Raw genomic sequence first — 21,054 nt, forward strand, 5'->3', positions numbered from 1 at the left:
TTTGGGGTTGGCATAGTGGGGTCAAATTTTGGTCGGATTCTTCTATCACGTAAGATTTTCACAAGAAAATCAATGCTTAAATATATATATTTGTCCAGGATGTCTTCATATCATCGGGTAGTCCATAAAAAAAACTAGATCATTGTTCATGAATGGCCGGACCATGACGCGAGGTGAATTACACAACTTAGAACTCAATTTTTAACTATATGACCTCTTTCTATAACCTTAGCAAAATATACTCCCTCCATCTTGTAATATAGTTCAATAGCATTTAAAATTTGTCTTCAAATATAAAGAATTTTAGAGGACAAAAACTATTTTTTGCATTAAATACTTTCCATTTATCAACCAATCACCACTAATTATGTTCATGATAACGTCTGATTAAGAAATAAAATAAGGGTACATATGTGTCTTTTTGTTCTCTCTTAATTTGTCTTAAAATTTCTAGAATGCTTGTCTTAAAATTCCTAGAATACATTATATTACAGGATAGAGGGAGTATGCAATAAAGTAATCATCTAAATATGTAACTATGGTTTTACTAGTTGTATTGTTATATCTTAACACAAAAAAGACGAACGAACTCGCCAATACTGCTGCTAAGCCATGGGCCATGGCTAAAAGTACTGTTCATTGATTTGTTGTGAGAGAAAAACATTGCTGAATGACTGATAAATTCGATAGATAAGCTCAAGCGAACATGTTTAATCATTCCATAAATGTTGGAAGTACGTAAAGAAAATTGCATACATAATTTATTATGTAGTACTGGAGTAGCACATTAAGTATTACGTGGAGAAAAATATATGTTCACCACATTTCCTACACGTGCATTATTGGCAATGGTGATGGCCAGGCCAGGGGATGCCACACCGTAGCCACACCCTAAAAAATGTATATCTCTTTTCAAAAAAAAATGTATATCTGATGGAATAAATAAATTAATTGCTTTCGGCAAGAGGTCTCAGGATAAAGTGCACGGATCAATTGAAGTAATATCTGAATATGGATGGATCAGAGATTTGCGATATAGAGAAATGATATTCGATCGTAAAATAGCTCTTCTAGGGGTATATATATTTCACTGAATTCTAGGGCTAGTGGCCAATAAAGTGCACACGGATCAATTGAAGTAATTCTGAATGGGAAACGTGGGGACGCGGAGGGAGCGTGGAGGGGAGGGACTGACAAGTGGGCCCTGCCTTCCCTTGCCATCCATATTATTAGTTTTAAACTACCGTTGAAACCAGCTCAATGCCAAATATAAATAAACAGTTTTAGTTCTAGAGTTGGATGGCCAAAACTCTAGTCTAGCTATAGTTGAATGGTCAAAAATAGACTTTTTCCTTTAAAAAGCAAATTGAACTTTGCTCTAGTGGTCAAATATAGAACCTGTCTACCTAGGTTCAAACTCTAGACTTAATACAGGTGCTCATCAGTTCATTCGCCTCAGATTGGTTGAGGGCGTGCAACATTATTTTTTTTAGTCTATTAGGGCACTCATAATACACAAACTATGATATAGTTTCTATAGATATTAATTACACTGCCACGTAGCCAATTTGTTGATGTAGCAAGTGATTTAATGAAGAGAGAAAAAAAATCCAAGAAACTAAGTCTAACTAATAAACTGGGTCTTCACGGTTATCGATGGATAAACTACTTTAACCGTGTTGGGAGAGCAAACATGGTTTCTATCACTAGTTATGTCCTATGCTATAGAAAATTTTGTAGCGGAAAGGATAATTTTTTTGGTACAATGTCATATGCTATAGAAGCTACTTATAGTTTCTTGCATTGTTGGTGCCCTTAGAATAGTCCTAATGCTAGAAAACCGCAGATAGTTTAGAAACTATATTCTTACCAGATAGTTTCTATTTTTTCCAATCACATGTCTCATTTAATTGCTTGTCACATTAGCAAAATGGTTAGGTGTTGGAGTACGTAATTAATGCACATAAAAACTATGATGGTATACATTCAATATAAATACTATATAGGACAGTAATAATAATGTCATTTGCCTATGGTAATTAGTTTAATTTTTAGGGTTGAACTATGAACTTTTGAACGCTCTGTGTGTCTAGTTTTTGCCCGTGATAGATGGAGATTGAACCACGTAAAACTATACGTAGGTACTTAATTAGTTATTGAATTTCTTGTGTCACAGAAAAACAACGATATTTCACACAGTACATAATACATATATAAGCAAATCTCAATTACGTTTACTGACAATGCCACACAGACACATGGCGGCTAAAATGTAATGCCGCGCGTGCATGCATGCACGTAAGAGCAGCTTATTCATACATAATAAGACAACTTATTCATAACACAAGAAGCCGTGATATATATAGCTATAAATCGCGTACATGTATATATGTATACCTTGTGCGACACCTATCAACACTACATAAGGAGCCCTTTTGGTTTTTCAACTTCCCCTGCCTGTGCACCTGTCTTGACATTGATCGTAACTGTCCCTGCCTGTACACCCGTGTTGATCTTGACCGCAACACTACCATCCGGGGCAAACCCGGTGACTTCTTGTCGGACAGGTAATGTGGCACCGGCTTCTTCTAGGTTGAGATCAAGTGCGCCATGGTGGTATAATTGGTCACCATCTTCTTCATGGGCGAGGTCATCAGACAAGGGTCGTGCTTGTGCAGATAAAGCTGCAAACAGGAGAACCATGGCGATGACGACCATGGCAGGTAACACTACGGATTTGGAACAGCCCATTGCAGGTATTGGAAGGAAGCACGCTGATGCTGTTGCTAATCTCAGTCACTCGGTTTGTGCCTTCAAGTGTATCGATCAACACCCCTTAGTATTTATAGACGCGTCGCCGTATAGCTATACCTAATTTCTATCTGACTTTGTCCATGCTCGATCGTGTTAAATATTAAATAAATCAAAATGATGAAAATGTGCTCATCGACGACGACATTCGGGATCATGACTCAAAGTCAAAATAGATAAGATATACGGATGTATTTGTCAAGAAACACTGCCGCTTAAATGACATTTTTAGTTCCCCGTGAGAACTGAGAAGTTGCAAGCAACACGTGAAGAAAAGTGTGTGCCTAGATATATGCTAAAATCTATAAACTAGCTACGCTTATGCGCATATAAAATAGTTATATTGACATCAAAAGCAATCATATCCTCTACCGAAAGAAAATATAATACCTTTTAAGGTTATTTAACTAAATGTTGGTTAAATATTTTTCATTTAACTAGGTCCAAAGTAAGTATGTACTAAAATTTTTGTTGCTTATTATGGAGTTGGCATAGTTGGGTCAAAATTTTGGTTGGATTCTTCCGATTTCCATAAGAAAACTAATTAAGTGCTAACTATATATTTGTCCAACATATCTACGGATTGAATAGTCCGTAAAAAAGCTAGATCATTATTGTTCCTCTTAATGCAATGACATTATTCTAAAAATGTGTTTTCAAAATTTATCGACCTGGCACACTTTAATAAGATGAGGGCCGCTCATGCATTTAATTATTATTAATTTTTTATTATAACTTATCAAGTTACAAATACAAGGATTTTAATTTTATTAGTCTACTAATAAAGGGCTCATTTTCCCCTAAGACCTTCAAAGTATATGGAGATGGACAGGGCACAGAATCTGAAGCTGGTAAACACCAAAAAAAAAAAAACCCTCAGCTGGTGTGGCGCGCAGAAGTCAAGTCCACTCCGCTGGCAGCTAGCAGTTCGGGGACACGTTGGTGCCGACGTGGCGACGTGTCAGCCGGTCCATGCATGCACGCGTTCGTATGCGTGGGTTTCCATTCCAATGAACAGCTCCCGGTCCAGTCTTATCGGAACTATGTCTAACCATCATGGCCCAAAATACGACAGTTATTTGTCAAATAAAAAAATTTATATTTATTTTTAGTTTTCTCCAATATTTTTTACAAATAAATTTTGAGAAACGAGGGTATTCAAATTTATCGCATCACATCTGGACGCTTGCCGACCACCCATGCATGCATCGTCATCGACTCGTCGTCGTCATGGTCATGGACTGGACGCACGCATGGCCGGCAGGTAGCTAGAGGCTTGCGGCGACGGCGGCGGCGGCTAGGTAGCCGGGCTCTACCATATGCTTGCACCAGTCCACCACCACACATCACTACAAATAGCGGCCTAGCTAGTGCAACACCTCCGGTCGTCGATCGTCACCGGCCGGCCCCGGCCGGCCGGCCACCCTAGCTACTCCCCACGCCGATCGATCCAGATCGAGATCGACCTTCTGCACTTCATCATCGATCCGGCCGTCTAGCTACATATATATATATATATATATATATATATATATATATATATATATATATATATATATATATAGCTAGCTAGTGTATCGAGATGGGTGTCGGGCAGCTCGTTTACGGGCTGGTGTTCGTCGCCGTCGCCGGCGCCTTCTTCCTCACCATCCACCTCTACCTGGCGCCGCTGCTCTACCTCACCGCCGCCAGTTAGCTATTAGCTCTGCTATATCATCGATGCAACTCTCGCCGCGGCCGTCGTTGTCGTCGTCGTCGTCCTCATCCATAAATTTTGCTTGGATCTATCATTATTGTTGCTTTTATAGTTTTCAAATTGAAATTACTTATGTAATGTTATACTTGAGTTTTCAAGTAAGGCCCTGTTCGGTTACGTCGGAATGGGCTGGGAACGACGTGGAACAGTTTCCGATTAGTTCAAAATTGCGAATAAAGTCTGTGGCTGGGAATCATTCCCGTAAAACCGAACGAAGCCTAAGTTGTTTAGCCCTGGAATGGTCTCCATAATTTCGAAAAAATCCTCTAAATCAATGGGTTGGAAAGTAGTAGTTTATCATACTTTATATATGAGCCTCTTTGACATAGTTCCCAACCCCAACTTCACGTACTCTTACCTTCCTTGGAGCCCTGGACTAATGGACTCTGATGGCGAGCTGATGAGAATCACTTCTCGTTTGCACTATGAGTTAGGAGATAAACCTGCTCTCCACCGCTTCTCGCTGCTCTCCATTCAGTTGATGTTGTTGTAGACATAGATGTTGTCACATTAATTATAGGGTAAATTAAATACAGCCAACTTGCTTCTTATGCCTAAACGTATCATGTACAATGTACATTCTGCTAGTTTTATTTCATGATTTAAAGACTTATGCTTTCAGTGGCAGGTGCTAGATTTATTCTAATATTTAACGACCATACTCATAGAGCAGTCTTTGCGTGTATGCGTTTATAAGGGCATTCTGCTTACAATGGTAGGCACTGGATTTATTCTAGTGTTACCTCATACTCTTTTCATACAAAAAATACAACTATGAGTCACGTGCAATTTAATGATACTTATTTTATCTCATAATTGTTAGTATGCTTTTATATAAATTTAGTTAAACTTTAAGTTATTTGATTTTCTAGATGGAGGGAGTAGATATGAAGAATACGTAATGTACGCAACTTGTATGTCTGTCTGTTCTGTGACCTGTAGTCAACTTGTATGTCTTCATGCAAGATGTCTATGTCATTCTCCACCAAGTGATCCCACTATATGTTCTATACAAGGAGTTCACATCATTCTTTGCTAAGTGTCTCACTAACTTGCAACCGTTTTCATACAAGCTACCCATGTCATCTCTATTAGGTGCAATAGTTTTATTTTTTTAATCTATTAACGTGCAAGTCATACATATGATATTTATTTTACCACATGTTCTTCAATAATGTGATCAAATATTCTATTGATTTTTCTTCTATTAACTTACCCCTTTTTTACCAGATCCGGTATAATAAGATAACATGCAAGCCAAATTCATATATACACATTATACAAACTACCAATATAATAGATTTATTTTAAGAAAACTCCTGCAGTAACCTGTTTGCTTTATCTTGCTGCTGCTTTGCTCATCCTTAGTTTTCTACCATCCAATCTGACTGAACTGAACCCTAGTGAAATTTAACCAGATCTATTCATTTTGGTATTTGAGTGTATTTAGTGGATTAGAAAACCTTTATTTTGATGTCAATGTTTTGAAAGAAGCGTATCTCATTGATTTTTTAGATTTTGATCATATCTAAGAGACCCTATTTTATCTAGGTTGGTAACCCAATGGATTTTTTGTTTGATTACTGGCTTCATATAATTCCAAAAACACAAGTTTTCTTGATGACGCCTCTTGTCCATATCTCTCATCAAAGAGTGTTATTCTATAATGTTTCTTTAGTAGGTCCCTTGCCAATCTAACTGAGCTTTCAAATATTTGTCCCACACTCATTCATGATGACAAGTTCTTCTTTACCCAAAAAAAGAACCACTTAGAATAGCTCAATAGATTATATTTGTTGAGAAATGCAAAATGATAAGGGGATGATCCTCATTATCTCAATAGATTATATTTGTTGAGAAATGCAAAATGATAAGGGGATGATCCTCATTATCTATTTTGGCCAATTATATTACTTCCTTGTGTCGTATTGATTATTGCTTTCTCCTGACAATCGGGAAAAGCTTGAAAAAGGGCTCAAATGGTACGGTCCCTCCGTCACTCCAGAATGAAAGGGTGATCTTGTAGTTCTTTGGTCAGTGAAGATATGTTGTTAGGCACTCCATTTTCCCATTAAGGACGAACCACAACTTGTGCTCGAGACATAGCTCTCCATATCCAGAATTCACGTTGCTAAAGCTGAAGCAGCTACTTTTGAAGTAACGAAAGAAAAGCAATGTCTGGAGTGGGGGTCAGAGTCAAAAAGAGGATTCCTCGCATCCCGGTTTTCGAATTTTTTGTTGACACAGACAAAGTAAGAGAAAACCCCTGAAAGAATTTCCATATTGATCTTGGACATATAAGAGTTCCGAAACAAATTTCTTTAGAAAGAAGATTTTTTGTCTCATGGTAGCCTACTCTAGTCCCCAGAAGGATTTGAAAGGCATTATGGAATTAAGATTTCCCAGGTTTAGCCAAGGCTTAGCTCATGACCTCACTACTCGTCGTATTTGGTTTGGTATTGCTACCACACATGATTTCGGAAGTTTCAAACCAAAGGCAAGGAGCGCTTACTTTAGCCTTTGTTTCTTTTGCGATATGTCTTCCTTAAGGATTCATCCAAAGTATAATCCCCACTTCTCTTCTTTTTTTGTTTCACCAATAAGATATGGAGACTTGCTTCATATTTGGAATTACATAAAAAATGTTTTTTAAACGGAAAGAGGTCTACGAAAAGTTTTGGGAAAATGTCAATGTTTGCCGGCTTATTTGGGCGCTCAGAATATGCTTCTAGTTACTTGATATTTTCAATCCAATCCATAAATGTTGGAAGTACGCAAAGAAATTCATTGCATATACATAATTATTTATTATATATATGTACTAGTACTGGAGGAGTACGTAGCACATTAAGGGGGTGTTTGGGACGGCTCCACGTTTCTCACAACTCTACCTTGATATAGACGCTCAATGCTCGTCATTTTGTTCGGTCTGGATTGGTCAAGGGTGTGCAGTACATGCTTTTTCATTTGCTAAAGATGCTATAAAACTATAGTGGATTGTTCTGTTAGAGCGTATAAGCCATACCTGAACTCTTCCCTGTCCTTCGCCACTGGAGGAGAGAGAGGGAGTTGGCGAAGGAATAGGAGAGAAAGGGTCCGGGTTCCTGCTGCAAAGGTGCAAGAGAGAGAGAGAAGAATCGTTGGGAGGACCTCTTTTGATCTCGTTATAAACTCGGGGGTTCCTCATGCAAGTGTAGCAAACCGAGGTTGGGCCTCCTTCTGCTGGGCTGGGCTGCATCGTTCCCACGTGGGCTGATCTTGCCGCTCGGGCTAAACGAAACTTTCCTTCCTTGATGGCCCAAAACTAGGTGTAAGCCCGGCCCACGGCCTCGGCCATCCTCAGCGCGCGCAGCAGCGAAATTTTCGCCGGGCTTTCGAAAATCCAAGCGCCCCCGTCCCGAAAATTTCGTCTCGGGTCGGGTCCCCGCAAATCCACCACCCACCCCCGTGTCGGGTCCGCCGTGTCTCTGCAGTTGCACTGCTCCGTCCGTTGCCTTCCCCGTTCCCCCTCCACGCCGGCCCGCCCCGAGGAAACGAGAACCAGCACCCGCACCGCACCCAAGCGGCGGCGCGACTCCGCCTTTTCAAATCCCGCCTTCCACAGTCCCACTTCCTCGCCAGTTGCCCCCTCCCTCCCTCTCCTCGCCTCGCCTCGCCTCGCCACCTATTCCCTCTCGCCGCGTCGCCCCCGCTTCCGGAAGCTTCCAGAAGGTTGCCGGTCGGAGGGACGGGCTACATGGTGGCCACCTTCCAGTAGGTAGCTTCCGTCTCCCGCCGCGCCGCCGCCGCCAGGTCAGTCAGCGCCGTCCGGGCCTCGTCGCACCCGCCAATCTCTTACTCTTACTCCCCCGTCGCTGTCGGCCCCACACCCGCATCGCCACCGCCGGACCCGATCCGCCCGCATCCCCGCACCCACCCCACCCCACACCGTGCCGCCCCGCCGCCCGCCACTTCCTCCTACTGTAGCAGTCAGCCTCCAAACCCTAGCTTCGCTCCCGTTCCGCTAGCCCCGTGGCGGCGGTGGAGCCTTCGCCGCCGCGACGCTGGGCCGTCGGATCGGGGAGTTTGTCGATTTGATTCCCATTGCTGAACGAGGCAAATGCGCTCTCATCTCCTCAACGCCACACACACACTTGATTGATTTCGGCCCTGGTTTGGCGTGAGCGTGTTTGTGTGCTGTAATAGGATTCAGATCCAATGCGCCCGGCGTTCCATGCCATTGCTGCCGAAAGCTAAATTTCTTTGTGGGGTTTATCATCTGTGTGCCTTGTCTTTCCAGATGAGTTAACATACAATGGCAAGCAAATGATGTCCTTGTTTATTTATGGGTTTCCCCCCTTCTTTGCTCCTGTGTTGGTGTAGGCTGAGTGGAAGGTAGGGGAAGGCGAGGAACCCAAGGGCGGGATGTGGAGGTAGAGGATTGGACGCTACAATGGCGCAGGCTGCTGTGGAGTCCGCTCTGAATGGTGACTCTTTGATTGGGAGGCAGCCGGTGGTTCCGAGGATGAAGAGGAAGACACCCTCCGAACTGAGAGTAATGATGCCTATCTTCCCTTCGCCTTTTATGTTCAAAGGTTGATTACTGTGTTGCCACTAGGATGAAATGCTTGGTCAAATGTAGGTGCCGTCTCAACATATTCGCTGACAGATGGCTGTATCACAACTTATTCATCTGTTCATACCATTCCACACCTGTTAACAGTATTGAGTTTAATGTGATAAAAATGCTCTACCTAGTCTGAACTTAAGTCCTATCCATGTTGCAATGCAATGGTTTCTGTTTTATATTGCTCCAATGTTAATCAAGTAGCTCTGTTTTTGCCCCTGCCTAGTTCAAAAAACCTGCTTAACCACTGGCCACTGTGATTTGAACGCATTCTCAGAGTTTTGCATATTGACAGTGGAAACATTCACATCCTGTTATGAGCATCATATATGGATGGATGCACACTGAAGCTGAAATATCTTAACATTGTATACTTAGAGTAAAATTCATCACTTGATTTTTTTTAGGTTGAAAGAATGCTTTCCACTGTTTCTGCCCCAATGTTAATGGATTAGCTTTGTTATTTCACATTGACCTAGCCTAGTAGTTCAAAGATGTCCACAGTGTACAAGCACATATCTTGCACCATTTAAGTGATATTCATCCTTTGTTGATAGCTGGGACTTTTTTAAGGTAGTTTTCTTAGAAGGCTGAATTAAAAACTGCTGGTTGAACACATTCTGATGTAAGCATCACATATCACATAGCTGCAGATGAACATTGAACGTATTCACAATTCACATCATGCTATATAAGCTTCATGTATACTTGAGCTCAATAACACTAGGAAGAACTCACAATGTATTCCAATCATAATATTCCACAAAATGCAGATAAATAAACACTAAAAATGTCAATAATTATTTGTTGCAGGGTGAACAACTGAAGCGGCGTACGTCTGAAAAACTTGCTAATGATCTGTTACCTTCTTCTGCCGCATTAGATAGGTAGCTTTCTTAACCTTGTCATGTTCTTCTTGTGCTCTTTTTTTTTGTCTGTGATTATTATCTTGTACTGTAGATCAAACAATGGACTAAGGAACACAGAGCAACAAAAGATATCCAAGTACATCAACACACGTGTTACAGAGGTGTTCCCTGTGAGAAAAGCAAGAAACCTTGGGAAGGAAAATTGCAAGGTTAGACTTAGGTTTTTATCCATTTTGTTGAACTCATTGACGCTGAAGTTGGATATTTGGTTCAATGGTTTGGTGCTAAGTGTAAAATACCCTGCAGGATGCCTTACAGAATAATGAGAAGGTTTCTAAGTCTGTTGATGCTACAACAGCCTCAAATTTTGCATCACCTTCACTTCTATGGTAACGATCTGAATACAGAACTTTAGATTCAATCTTTTCATTGTTTATTAAGCTCTTACTTGGCTTGTTTATCATAATTCAGTGGTCATGGTGACTCTGCTAAGTTGGACACTTTTGTTCCATCCACGGAGGCTGCAAAGCCAAGTTTCAAGAAAGTTGAGAAATGCAGTGAAAATGCTCTGCGGAGTGTATCTGAACTTCATGTTGGCGATGAGAAGCAGACTGGTTCTAACAAATTTGATATGGTAATAATCATTCTTCCTCTTACAATTTATCATATGTTATAATGCCAGCTAACATTTCTAATGCTTTATTTTAGGAAAAAGTACTGAAAGGTTTTGGAGCTCGTGATGCTTTTGTGGCTTCTGGGCTCAATGCCCCTAATGGACAAGTTGGTGGTAATGCGTTGAAGTCTTCAGACATCTGCCCATCTAAGATCACCGTTCCAGGGAAAAAAGCTCCTCTGGATTTTACCTTAAAGACTAGTTTGCAATTTGTTTCATCATCATCTGTGAAGTGGTGAGTGTGCACTAGCCTCTCTTGTTCTTCTGTATTGAAATTGTGCCAGTTAGAAACTGTATTAACATGGTGTCTATGTTGCTTGAACCTATAACATTTCCTCAGTTGGCATTCTTAACACTATATTTGACCACATGCCGCTTATAGCCTTTTTGGATGCTATATACTGATTTGCAAAGTACTGATGGTCATAGCTCTTACTACTTGTAACAGGTGTCACAAGCTCAATACAAGTTTTGGCAGAAGCAGCATCACTGGAGCCATTGGTCAGAGCTGTCCTCGTGGGTGTCAAAGTTTAGAGTGCCCAAAGCCTGAGAGCAATAAGGAATTCTTGTTCTCAAAGGCTCTACAATCATGGGTATATCCACAATCGCTGTTGCCTTCCTCTGTCATATCTGCTATGCTCTCATCAACTGCACGAGGAGGTAATCACTAGATCTTAATTGCTTCTTTCTGTGAATGTAATTCCATAAAAGTGATGTACTCTGCCTTGTAGAAAGTGATTTTCTTCTCAAAAGACATCAGGACTGGGAAGATTCATTCCAAAATCTTTACTACATGCTCCGGAAGAACATGTTGAATATATTCTATGGTACTTTCTTACTTCAGAGAGCTCATATTGTTTGCACAAAAGGACAGAATCAGTTCTTTTCGTACAGAAAAAAGTAGCTCATCATAATATATGCAAATACCTATAGCCTAGCATTCATCTACGGTAAGCACTTAGCAGTTTACTTCATTTGCACCTGTACTTCAATAAACAATACTATTTCTCTTACACTTTATTTTCAAAACATAAAAGAGAGCACATAGTGATACATTTTGCTCAAGGTTATCTTCATCTGTTCTATTTTGTGTTCCTTGTCGGCTTTGATTTTTTTTATTCTATATCGCATTATTATTCTGTCTAACATCATCAATAACACTGTCTGAACATTACTGTTATAGTTTATACAACACAATTTGTTGCTCTCTTCATTGGTGGAAGCTGTTTGGAAAAAAAGCAGTCCAGTAATGCCTACTTATCACAATCTACACGTGGCCTACGCGCATTACTACGGAAACATGTGAGTTCATTCTGATTTATTTGTCAGTAATATTTCTACAGCCTTAATGTTTGATGCTTCACATTTTACATATTCCTTGACACTATAGTTTCTTACTAACCATCAAGGCACTAGCAAATGATATTGATGTGGAGTAGATACATATGGGCCATTTTTTCAATTGGCTTGTTATAGGAAGTCATTTGTCTACAATTGCGTGGTATCATAATTTAGGATATTGGTCTCTAAAGGCATCAAAATACCAGAGATAGTTCAAGCTTATCTAACCTTTTTTTAGCTCTATATGCCTCTTCAAAATCTTTTGTCTGCATGGATCATTAACCACAAGAGTTTACACTGTTGCAGGGTGTTTGCTTTTCTATGCCTCTTTGCAACACTGAAGTGGAGCAGGCTACTGAAGATGACCTTATTGAACTTTCAGAAATCCAAAGGCGCAATCTTGGACAGGTTTTGGTTTCCTTGCAGTTTTCCCTGGTTTGCTTTAGTCACTCTGCAGCTACCAACTGGATGTAAAAATGAAAATAATTGAACGTGCAGGCACTCCATTTGGATGCTTTATCTGATGTCGACAACACCAAGCAGTCATTGCTTTCATTTACTGGCAATGAGAACGTTCATGGCTTATACGATGTTCTTTTGAATTACAAGTACGGTGCATCTCATTATTTTGTCACCCCCTTGTTGTTTGCCTCAAAATTTCTGTTGTAAAGGTGATCTTTGTGATTCTTCAGGTCCTTGCTAAATTCTTTATCTGCTGTGGACGTCCCAGTCTTATATTCACCCCAGCCATTTCAAAATGGCTGTCTACATATTCCAGAGGTCAGTTCAATTCTATAGCCTTATCTTTTTTGTTTGTCTGCCTTTTTAGTTCCTTTTTTTGTTACTATAGGACTAGGAAACTTTGTGACTTCAAACTATTTCATTTACAAAGAAAGAGAACCATGTTAATGTGGGGAAGTCCTGATGATAAATTCCTAATTGAATTTGAAGCTGCCATATCATGCTTTAAATGTTTTGATTCTCTATTAGTGCAGCGGAAAGAGCACATCAAACCGTGTATCAGCCTCTAGACTGAGTTGTGTATTTGCAAAGTTTGATTTGAAAAGAAATAAATCTGATCCTCTGAATCTATGCGTCTCTTCTCAGGTGAAGTGCAGGGAGATGAGGAGAGCAGACATGGGGCTGCTCTCATCCGGCGGGTTCGACACAGAACAGGGATCAGCGTTTGCCTCAACGACAGGCAACATCTGCTACAGCATGGAAATAAAGGACGCGGTTCTCCCGCCATGGGTCGTCTCTGGACTCTGCGCGGCGATGAGCCTGGACGCGGCCAGCTTTGATCTAACGTACGCACAACCATACTGTTGTGTCTCTCCCATTCGACCCTCCTGTGTGCTTTAAGTTTTGTGCTGAGCTTTCTCGTCGGTTCCTCACAGGATCGCCACGGAGCCGTCGTCGATGGGTTTGAACGTGGCCCTCAACTCCATGGGCACCACCACGAATGCCCAGCCTGAAGGAGCGACTCCCTCCAGCGGCTGTGCGCCTGGGCCTGTGGTGGGCGCCATTCCTGACGCCGTCCTCGTCCCCTCCCTGCACTCCGCGTCGGTGCGGCGCCTCAGCTACACGGACGGCGGGTACGTTGCGCACACAACCGTGTGAGCTCTCTGAGCTTGAGGTGGCCTCGGTTCCTGCGCGCGAGCGCAGCAGCCGCTTTTGCTGCCCGTCCGTCCGGCTCCGGCTCCGGCTGCCGGGTGGGAGAAGAGGGTTCCTCTGGCGTCTGTGCGGCCGGGCCCCCACGACGACAAAAGAAGGCATCGGCGTGCGGATCGTGTGCGGGGGGGTTGTTGTGATTTTGGAGCCTGCCTTGGCCTTTTTTCCTCGTAGTACACGGACGTGTCGATACACGATTTGGTGACTAAATTATGGAGGCCATACTTCTGGTGGTCTGGAAAAAGGAAACAACTGTGCTTGTGCATCAATTATTCACCTGTGCTTGGTGTTTAAATTTGTTTTCCGTCTTTTTTTGCTTGGCCGTAACTTGGAGGAGATGGAAGGGACCGTTCCTCTCCTTCATTTCTGGAACACCGTTTGGTCAAAAGGGCTAAGCAAGACTGCTGTTTGAATTTCGAACGGCGACGTTGGTTCTGCGGTGGACAGCGGACGGTTTCTTCTTTCTTGTGTGCACCCTGCACTTGCCGGCTGCCGCTTCACTTTTTACTTGCTGGCCGGGTGCACAGGGTCCACGTGTCCAGTCCAGCAGCCTGAAGGCAGGACCAGCCGTCCAACGAGATGACGCTCGTGCAGTCGTGCTCCCAAAACTGCGAATTTGTTTTCCCGCCGTTTCCGGTCGCCAGAAATATCTGCGGGATACGTATGTCATTATAATATTGTATTGTACTTGTATAACGTAGTACTCCTACTGTAATAGAAAATCACAGGGCAGGGCAGGGTTGGGTTGGGCAAGGAAAACAAAAATGAAACCGGATGAGGAAGAGTCTCCCGGTCCCATTCTCAGGCCTTGTTTACTTCGCAAAAAAAATTTGCAAATTTTTCAGATTCCCCGTCACATCGAATCTTTAGACACATGCATTAAGTATTAAATATAGACAAAAATAAAAACTAATTACACACTTTGGTTGAAGTTGACGAGACGAATCTTTTGAGCCTAGTTAGTCTATAATTGGACAATATTTGTCAAATACAAACGAAAAAGCTACCGTGTCGATTTTGCAAAATATTTTGGAACTAAACAAGGGCCTCAGGTGGTTTGCGTGGCGTCCACCAAACCGTCGCCTCTCCCGAGACCGATACGTACTCCTACATCAACAACGCGAGGTGGCTGTCGCATGATCCCGAGACAGGAGATTAGCAGCAGCAATGTCTTCTCCAGGCGGGCCCCGCACACCCCCGTCTCCCCCTCCACCAGCACCTGGCTGCCCTGCCGCGCGCTCAGCACCCCCCGCAACGCGACAAATGGGCGAAACGGCAATTTGGCAAAAGCAGCTGCCCCCGCCTGCCCCCTGCTGCACCGCTTCCTTTCTTCTTCTACTCGGGGCTGCTGCTGCTGCTCGCAAAAAGCTTCGTCCTTTCCTCACGGCTCCTCGCTCGCTCCACGTTCGTCCTTTCCCCTCCCCACCACTTCTCGCGTTGCGCTCGGCCCGCCCATGAGCGTCTCCGGCAGCGGCAGCGGCGGCGGCGGCGGTGGCGGGGCCATCATCCCCGCGTCGCGCTTCCTGCGCCGACGCGCCGCCGTGCGGGACCTCGGCGGGGACGCGTCCGGCGACGCCGACGCCGACGCCTTCTGGGCCGCCGCGCCCCTCCTCTACGACTTCTCCCAGCAGCAGGAGCCCACGCCCCTGGCCGTGCGGCGATCACCCTCGCCCTCGCCCTCGCCGGCGCCGACCAGCCCGTGCCTCCTCCTCGCCAGAAGGCGGCACAAGGAGCGGTCCCCGCCGCCGCCGCCTCCTCCGGCACCGCGGCGCTGGCGAGCGTCGGGCGGGACGACGGCGACGACCTGCCTGCTCTCCGCCCTGCACCATACCTGCGTCGGCTGGGGCGTCACGAGGCGCGCCGAGTACCCCAGCCGGCAGCAGCCGCAGCACCGCCCGGGTTCTCCCACGGTTTCTGGACTGGGGATGCGCGTGTACCAGCTGGCGGCGGCGGCTCGGTGCGTGGAGCGGGGTGATGGCGAGGACGAGGAGAGCACCAGCGGCGCCGTCAAGTGGAGCAAGTGCCTCGAGTTGGTGGTGGCCAAGAACGAGCAGGAGGAAGCGGCGCCGGCGGTTGGTCAAGATCAAGAGAGCGGCCGTGACGAGGAGGAGGAGGAGGAGGACAAGCCCGTGGTGGACAAGGCGAGGAAGGCGAGGAGAAGGAAGAGGGCCAGGTGGAGCGGCTGCCGCCGCGGTGCCGCCAGGCGCGCCAAGAAGGCCCCGCGGGTCGTCAAGGAGGAGCAGGAGACGTCAGACGACGAGGCGGCGGACGAGGACGTCAAGCCCGCGGTGGCGGTGAAGGCGGAGGAGCCGAGGGAGGGGAGGAAGAGGGTGGCGGCCACGACGAGTGCGCGCCGCGCACCCGACGCCGCCAAGCGCGCCAAGAGGACGACCACGACCCCTCCGAAGCAGGAGGAGAAGGTGGCGGCGGCGGCGGAGTGCAAGCCCGCGGCCACCACCACTCCCGACACCGGCTCGCCGCGCGGCAAGGTGGACCGGTGGGCGGCGTGGCGGTACGTGGCGGGCGAGGCGACGCTCGTCGACATCCTGCGCGAGCGCGGCGCCACCGCCGGCAACCCCGCGCCGCGGGCCGACCTGCGGGCGCAGGCGCGCCGCTACATCGGCGACACGGGCCTCCTCGACCACCTCCTTCGCCACGTCGCCGACAAGGTCCCCGCCGGCAGCGCCGACCGGGTCCGACGCCGGTATAACCCGGCTGGCGGCCTGGAGTACTGGCTCGAGCCGGCCGGACTGGCGGCCGTGCGGCGGGCGGCCGGTGTCGATGACCCGTACTGGGTGCCGCCGCCCGGGTGGAAGCCCGGAGACCCTGTATCGCCCGAGGCTCGCACGCTCCAGGTGCAGAAGCAGGTGGAGGAGCTCACCGGGGAGCTTGCCGTCGTGAAGAGGTCTCCTTTCTCGTCTTCTACGTCCCTTATTATTGTAGTCTCATGGATTGCAGCTTCTTGTTGCAGTTATTATGATGAATGACGATGATACAATGATTAGATTCTTGAATGCAGCAAGTACTCGTACTTGTGTTATTTTGCTGAAATTGACTCTGTGATTTCCATGAACTGAAGGCAAATGAAGCAGCTCGACTCCAATCTGGTGCAAGTGAGCAAGGAAGCCTACATCTCATGGAAGGTGATCACACATCATACCTTGTTGATATGAATCTCATCCTGTCTCTCACTGTCCAGATTTTCGGTAAACTTCTAGTGTAGAACTGAAAATAGGGTATCCATGTGTGACACTCACACATAGTTGTGCCTGTGCTCTGCTCTTGTAAATTGTAATGTTCTACACACGTCTAGTTCTGGCTGGATGTTGGTGTTTGGTTTCAGATTTTGTTAGCTACATTTGCATTGTGCATAAACATTGGTAGAACAGCAGCATATTTTGCTTACCTTTGCTCCACTTGTTCACCTCTCTGAAGTTGTGAAACTGTCATTTATGTGCTTTACTTGTCACATTGCTTCATCGTGCTTAAAGTCAACCTTTTAATCTGCAATTCTGCACACACACTAGAACTACACTTGTGCCAATATAATGTTAAACTGCATGTCTGTTTCCATTAGTACTTAAAGAACTTGATGAAGAATCAAAAGTTCTTAGTTTTTGTTCATTGTAGCATTTTACTCTAGATAGGTAGCTATCCTTATTGGCAGGGGTATGACTGTATGGTGAAGGCTAATGGCAAGCTGGAAAAAGAGGTGCTGTCCTTGGAGGTATGCTTCACCTTACTGCTTCCTAATTTGTTAATCTAATTCGATGCAAGATTTATATTTCTGATCCCATTACTTATTCAGTGTACCCCAACTTTGCTTGGGAGTAAGTGGTTTGTTGTTGTTGTCTTGTTGAATCCATTAATTATTTGCTAGCTTAATTCGGTGATGGCCATGACAAATATTTTGGGGTTCTCATTTTCAGGAGAAGTATGAGAATGCGGCACAGGTGAATGGGGAGCTGAAAGAGCTGCTGCTGTTACTGAAGGTACATCAGAATCAATCTTCACAATTTGCACCACCTCAGCAAAGTAATTTATCTTTCTGGTAAAATGTGGTACCTTTGTATGATGAATGGTCTGAAACTCTGGATCTGTTTTCCAGGATAAGTACGATACTGTGCTTGAGAAGAATGAGAAACTGGAGGGCCAGATGGTTGCTCTGTCCACTTCTTTCCAGTCCATGAAGGTACACTCACTATTTAATGCTACTCAACTGCACAGATATTTTTAGAGGGCTGCTGCTGTGTAATTTCTTAGTTTTGCCTTACTTTGAGATGTGCGTGATTGCGTATTTAGCAGTACTAATTATCAGTGTACTGATAGAACATTGCTTGTGCATTGGACTGTATGTGCAGGAAGAGTTGCTCCTGCAGAGGATTGAAGATCAACCTCTGCTGATGCTAGCGCAAGAGCCTTGGGAAGGTGACAAGCAAGAAGCCGGTGCGAACAATGCTTTGGTGTGTGCAGGCAACGAGCTGACTGATGCTGATGCCGTCGATGGCAGCTTCAGCAGCAATCACAGTGCCTGTGGTGACAAGAAGATGGCGCTGAGGAAACGTATCTGCATGCGGGAGGGAGCATGCCAGTGGCCAAGGTCTGCTGCTTCAGGTGGCACGGCCGGCAGCCCTGGGAACCTGCCAGAGCCGCTGACTCCCGGCGCGGATCTGGTCATCGCCGACTTCGACACCATGATCAATAGCCTCGCGCCACCGTCCATGGAGGAGTACCTGCTGGTCGATGGTCTTCCCACGCCGACGTCTGCCTCGTCCACCAACGCCTCTCCCAAGCTCCAGCTTCTCCCCTCACCGGCCTCGCCAATCCAGGTCCAGCCTCTGCCGTCAACAACCTTGGTCATGGGCGACCTCAACCTGCAGCTCCGGCACATGGTGAGCTAGTCTAGTCCTCCTTAGCAGTAGTGCCCTGCTAGGAGTTCCAAAGAAAAAAACTAAGAAAAGCTTCCAGTCTTGACAGTTGACATCGCTAGCTCGTGCCACCATCCACCAATATAATGAACAGTGGCACGCACATGATCGTGAAGATGACTGACCTCTGCTTCGCCATTGTTGCTGCAACAGGACACATCGTCGTCGTCGTCATCAGGACAGTGCGTTGCCAAGGTGCTGAAGCTCGACGCTGGAGCTGGAGGTGGTGAGGTTGGCACTGAGCTGGTCCTGGCGACCCCCACCTACTGACAAGCTCCGATGAATGGACAGATGACAACAGAAGTTTTGCCTCACCGCCATTATATTAACCCATCTCACATCTCAGAACATAGCACACTGGATAGGGCAGCATAGCTGCAGAAAGACAGAAGAACACCCGAGACGAGAAGATACATTACCTACCCCCTTTACCTTTGCTGAACTAGGCCGCGCATTATGCTGATTTTCTCCTTTTAATTGTCAGTCAGTAGTTATATCACTAGTTTCAGTTGGAACTTTTAGTTGCAGGTGGGTTTTACTCACAGTTGAGCACCATGCTGCTTAATTCTTACAGTAGTTTGTACTTATGGTTGGAGAAATGGTCTGCCACTCTGTTGAAGTCAAATGCTCGCCAGGAGCATGCTTGGAGAAAAGGATCCATGCCTGTTTTGATCTTGTAGTGCACGCCTCTGCTCGTGGGTTGGAGTTTAGTTTTAGCACTGGCACCGAACTTGTTTTGCACAGATTCGAAGTCGGGTTTGGATTGATACGCAGGTCGCTGAACACATACATGCCTCTTGTTTAGTTGCATTTTATTTTTTTACAAAATGGACAATGTAGTATTTGGTTTGTATTTGATAAAATATTATCCAATCATAGACTAAGAGCATCTCCAACAGGTTGGTATTTTTTATTTGCCATTTGTTGTAGTTTACCAATTCCTAAAACAATATGACAAGTGGAAAAAAAAGGTCATCTCCAAGTGTTTGGCATAATTGACTTGACAAAAAACAAAATTGCAAACTCAACCGTATTTGTCGTAACTTTTCTTCCTCGCCGCATCTGGTCCCACGCTTTTGGTCGCGCGCGTTTCTTCTTCGTAAAGGATCATATATGGAGTACCTTGTGATGTCTTGCGGCACAGAAGGGCGGCGCGATCGACTTCGCTAAAGAACGACAGCGCGAACCCTTGCGGCACAGAACGACTACGCGGAGGAGGAAGTTTCTGTCGCGACAAAGTACCAGACGGACTATATATGGCGCAAAGAGTCCCCCACGCGCGGGAGTAGCGTGGGAGGAGCGCCCGATCGACAGTTGCCTTCTAGGCAAAGGATCCAAGCCACGGGCATATAAAAATGGAAGCTTTGGTGTTCCTGCCTGGGTCAGGCAAAGATTCTTTTGCCACCATTCAAATAGGCCTGTGTGTGGACTGCGCCTTTTGTTTTGGAGGCACATATTTCGCGACATGCTTCGGTGGCGTCCTCACGTTGCGCTTCCCTATCACCCTTCCTCCGTCGCCCCTCCCTCAACCTCCACCATTGGTGGCCGACAGCTCCTGCCACCTCACCGCGCCGCCCACCACCCACCCCTGTCCCTCAATCCCGCCCTCCACTAAAGCTCCACAGCGACATCCTCGCCCTACCCCATCACTGTGGCGGCAACTCTTGTTGCCTCACCGTGCCACCCACCTCCTGCCATCGTCACCCTAATCTTAGGATAGGACGATGGCAAGCTCCTGTCATGACACCCCCACCGTCAACCCTACCCTACCATCGTCTCGCCCTCCTCCTATATTCTTCTTGAGGATCTTTACAAAAGGGGACATGTGAAGGAGTCCCATCAGGCCCTTGCCGCCTTCGACAACAGTGGCTCTGGTTCTGTGACGGCGGCTCCAGCGTTAAAGCCCTCGGGTCCTGGTCCAACACTGGCTACCTCAATAAGAAGTGTCATAGCCGCGGCCTTGGAAACTTTCCGACCGATAGCATCACCACAGAACCCTCCTTCCCTAGGCTTTGATTCGGACATGGGTTTGAGCCACATCCTCCTACAACACCATGGACCCTTAGGTGTTGATGGAAATTAAAGACCATTTTTAATAGTCAAATAGACATGCAAAAGGGCAGAAATGAGATCACCAACATAGGTTTATGGGTTTAAACTAATAATTTCCATGAGTTTTGGTGAATCTATGTTTTGTAGGGAAGAAACCTAAGAAGTTGGTCTAAAAAGCATATTCTATGTGGGTACCAACTTGAGAAGATTCTAGAGAACACGAGAAGGCGACCCACTGAAGGGGAGGGGTCCACTTGTCACTAAGCCAGGTCGGCTGACCTGGCCCCTAGGTTGACTGACCTCCCCTAGGCCCACTTGTTAGCTAGCTTCGATGCTGGTTCTTCCAC

General features: G+C 45.6%; 2 protein-coding genes across 3 annotated transcripts; both read left to right on the plus strand.

The window, feature by feature from the left end:
- Positions 8,096-14,024, plus strand: LOC8071492 (protein downstream neighbor of Son). Of its 2 annotated transcripts, none has more exons than XM_021446716.1 (15): positions 8,096-8,359; positions 8,930-9,101; positions 9,987-10,060; positions 10,134-10,251; positions 10,349-10,431; positions 10,514-10,676; positions 10,751-10,950; positions 11,164-11,375; positions 11,447-11,542; positions 11,899-12,017; positions 12,363-12,464; positions 12,555-12,664; positions 12,749-12,836; positions 13,164-13,363; positions 13,454-14,024. In XM_021446716.1, exons 2-15 carry the CDS (start codon positions 9,000-9,002, stop codon positions 13,674-13,676), a joined length of 1,890 nt encoding a protein of 629 aa, XP_021302391.1. In that variant the 5' UTR covers positions 8,096-8,359; positions 8,930-8,999; the 3' UTR covers positions 13,677-14,024. The 2 variants fall into 2 exon arrangements, with proteins under 2 accessions (XP_021302391.1, XP_021302392.1); XM_021446717.1 differs by lacking the exon at positions 8,096-8,359 and adding an exon at positions 8,530-8,811 and having other exon boundaries at positions 13,454-13,941.
- Positions 15,063-19,280, plus strand: LOC8071493. The gene is made up of 7 exons (XM_021445909.1): positions 15,063-16,632; positions 16,807-16,870; positions 17,395-17,454; positions 17,657-17,719; positions 17,836-17,919; positions 18,089-18,619; positions 18,809-19,280. Exons 1-7 carry the CDS (start codon positions 15,182-15,184, stop codon positions 18,923-18,925), a joined length of 2,370 nt encoding a protein of 789 aa, XP_021301584.1. The 5' UTR covers positions 15,063-15,181; the 3' UTR covers positions 18,926-19,280.

This window comes from Sorghum bicolor, chromosome 8 (genome assembly GCF_000003195.3).
Source record: "Sorghum bicolor cultivar BTx623 chromosome 8, Sorghum_bicolor_NCBIv3, whole genome shotgun sequence".
Taxonomy (NCBI): Eukaryota; Viridiplantae; Streptophyta; class Magnoliopsida; order Poales; family Poaceae; genus Sorghum; species Sorghum bicolor.

What these genes read in the sequence shown, in the direction of transcription:
- LOC8071492 (XM_021446716.1), top strand. Translation starts at nt 9,000, where the DNA reads ATGGCGCAGGCTGCTGTGGAGTCCGCTCTGAATGGTGACTCTTTGATT. An exon ending in TTGGGAAGGAAAATTGCAAG is followed by an intron (nt 10,252 to 10,348) that starts GTTAGACTTAGG and finishes AATACCCTGCAG; the next exon opens with GATGCCTTACAGAATAATGA. An exon ending in GCTGTCTACATATTCCAGAG is followed by an intron (nt 12,837 to 13,163) that starts GTCAGTTCAATT and finishes GTCTCTTCTCAG; the next exon opens with GTGAAGTGCAGGGAGATGAG.
- LOC8071493 (XM_021445909.1), top strand. Translation starts at nt 15,182, where the DNA reads ATGAGCGTCTCCGGCAGCGGCAGCGGCGGCGGCGGCGGTGGCGGGGCC. An exon ending in AAGCCTACATCTCATGGAAG is followed by an intron (nt 16,871 to 17,394) that starts GTGATCACACAT and finishes CCTTATTGGCAG; the next exon opens with GGGTATGACTGTATGGTGAA. An exon ending in ACCTGCAGCTCCGGCACATG is followed by an intron (nt 18,620 to 18,808) that starts GTGAGCTAGTCT and finishes TTGCTGCAACAG; the next exon opens with GACACATCGTCGTCGTCGTC.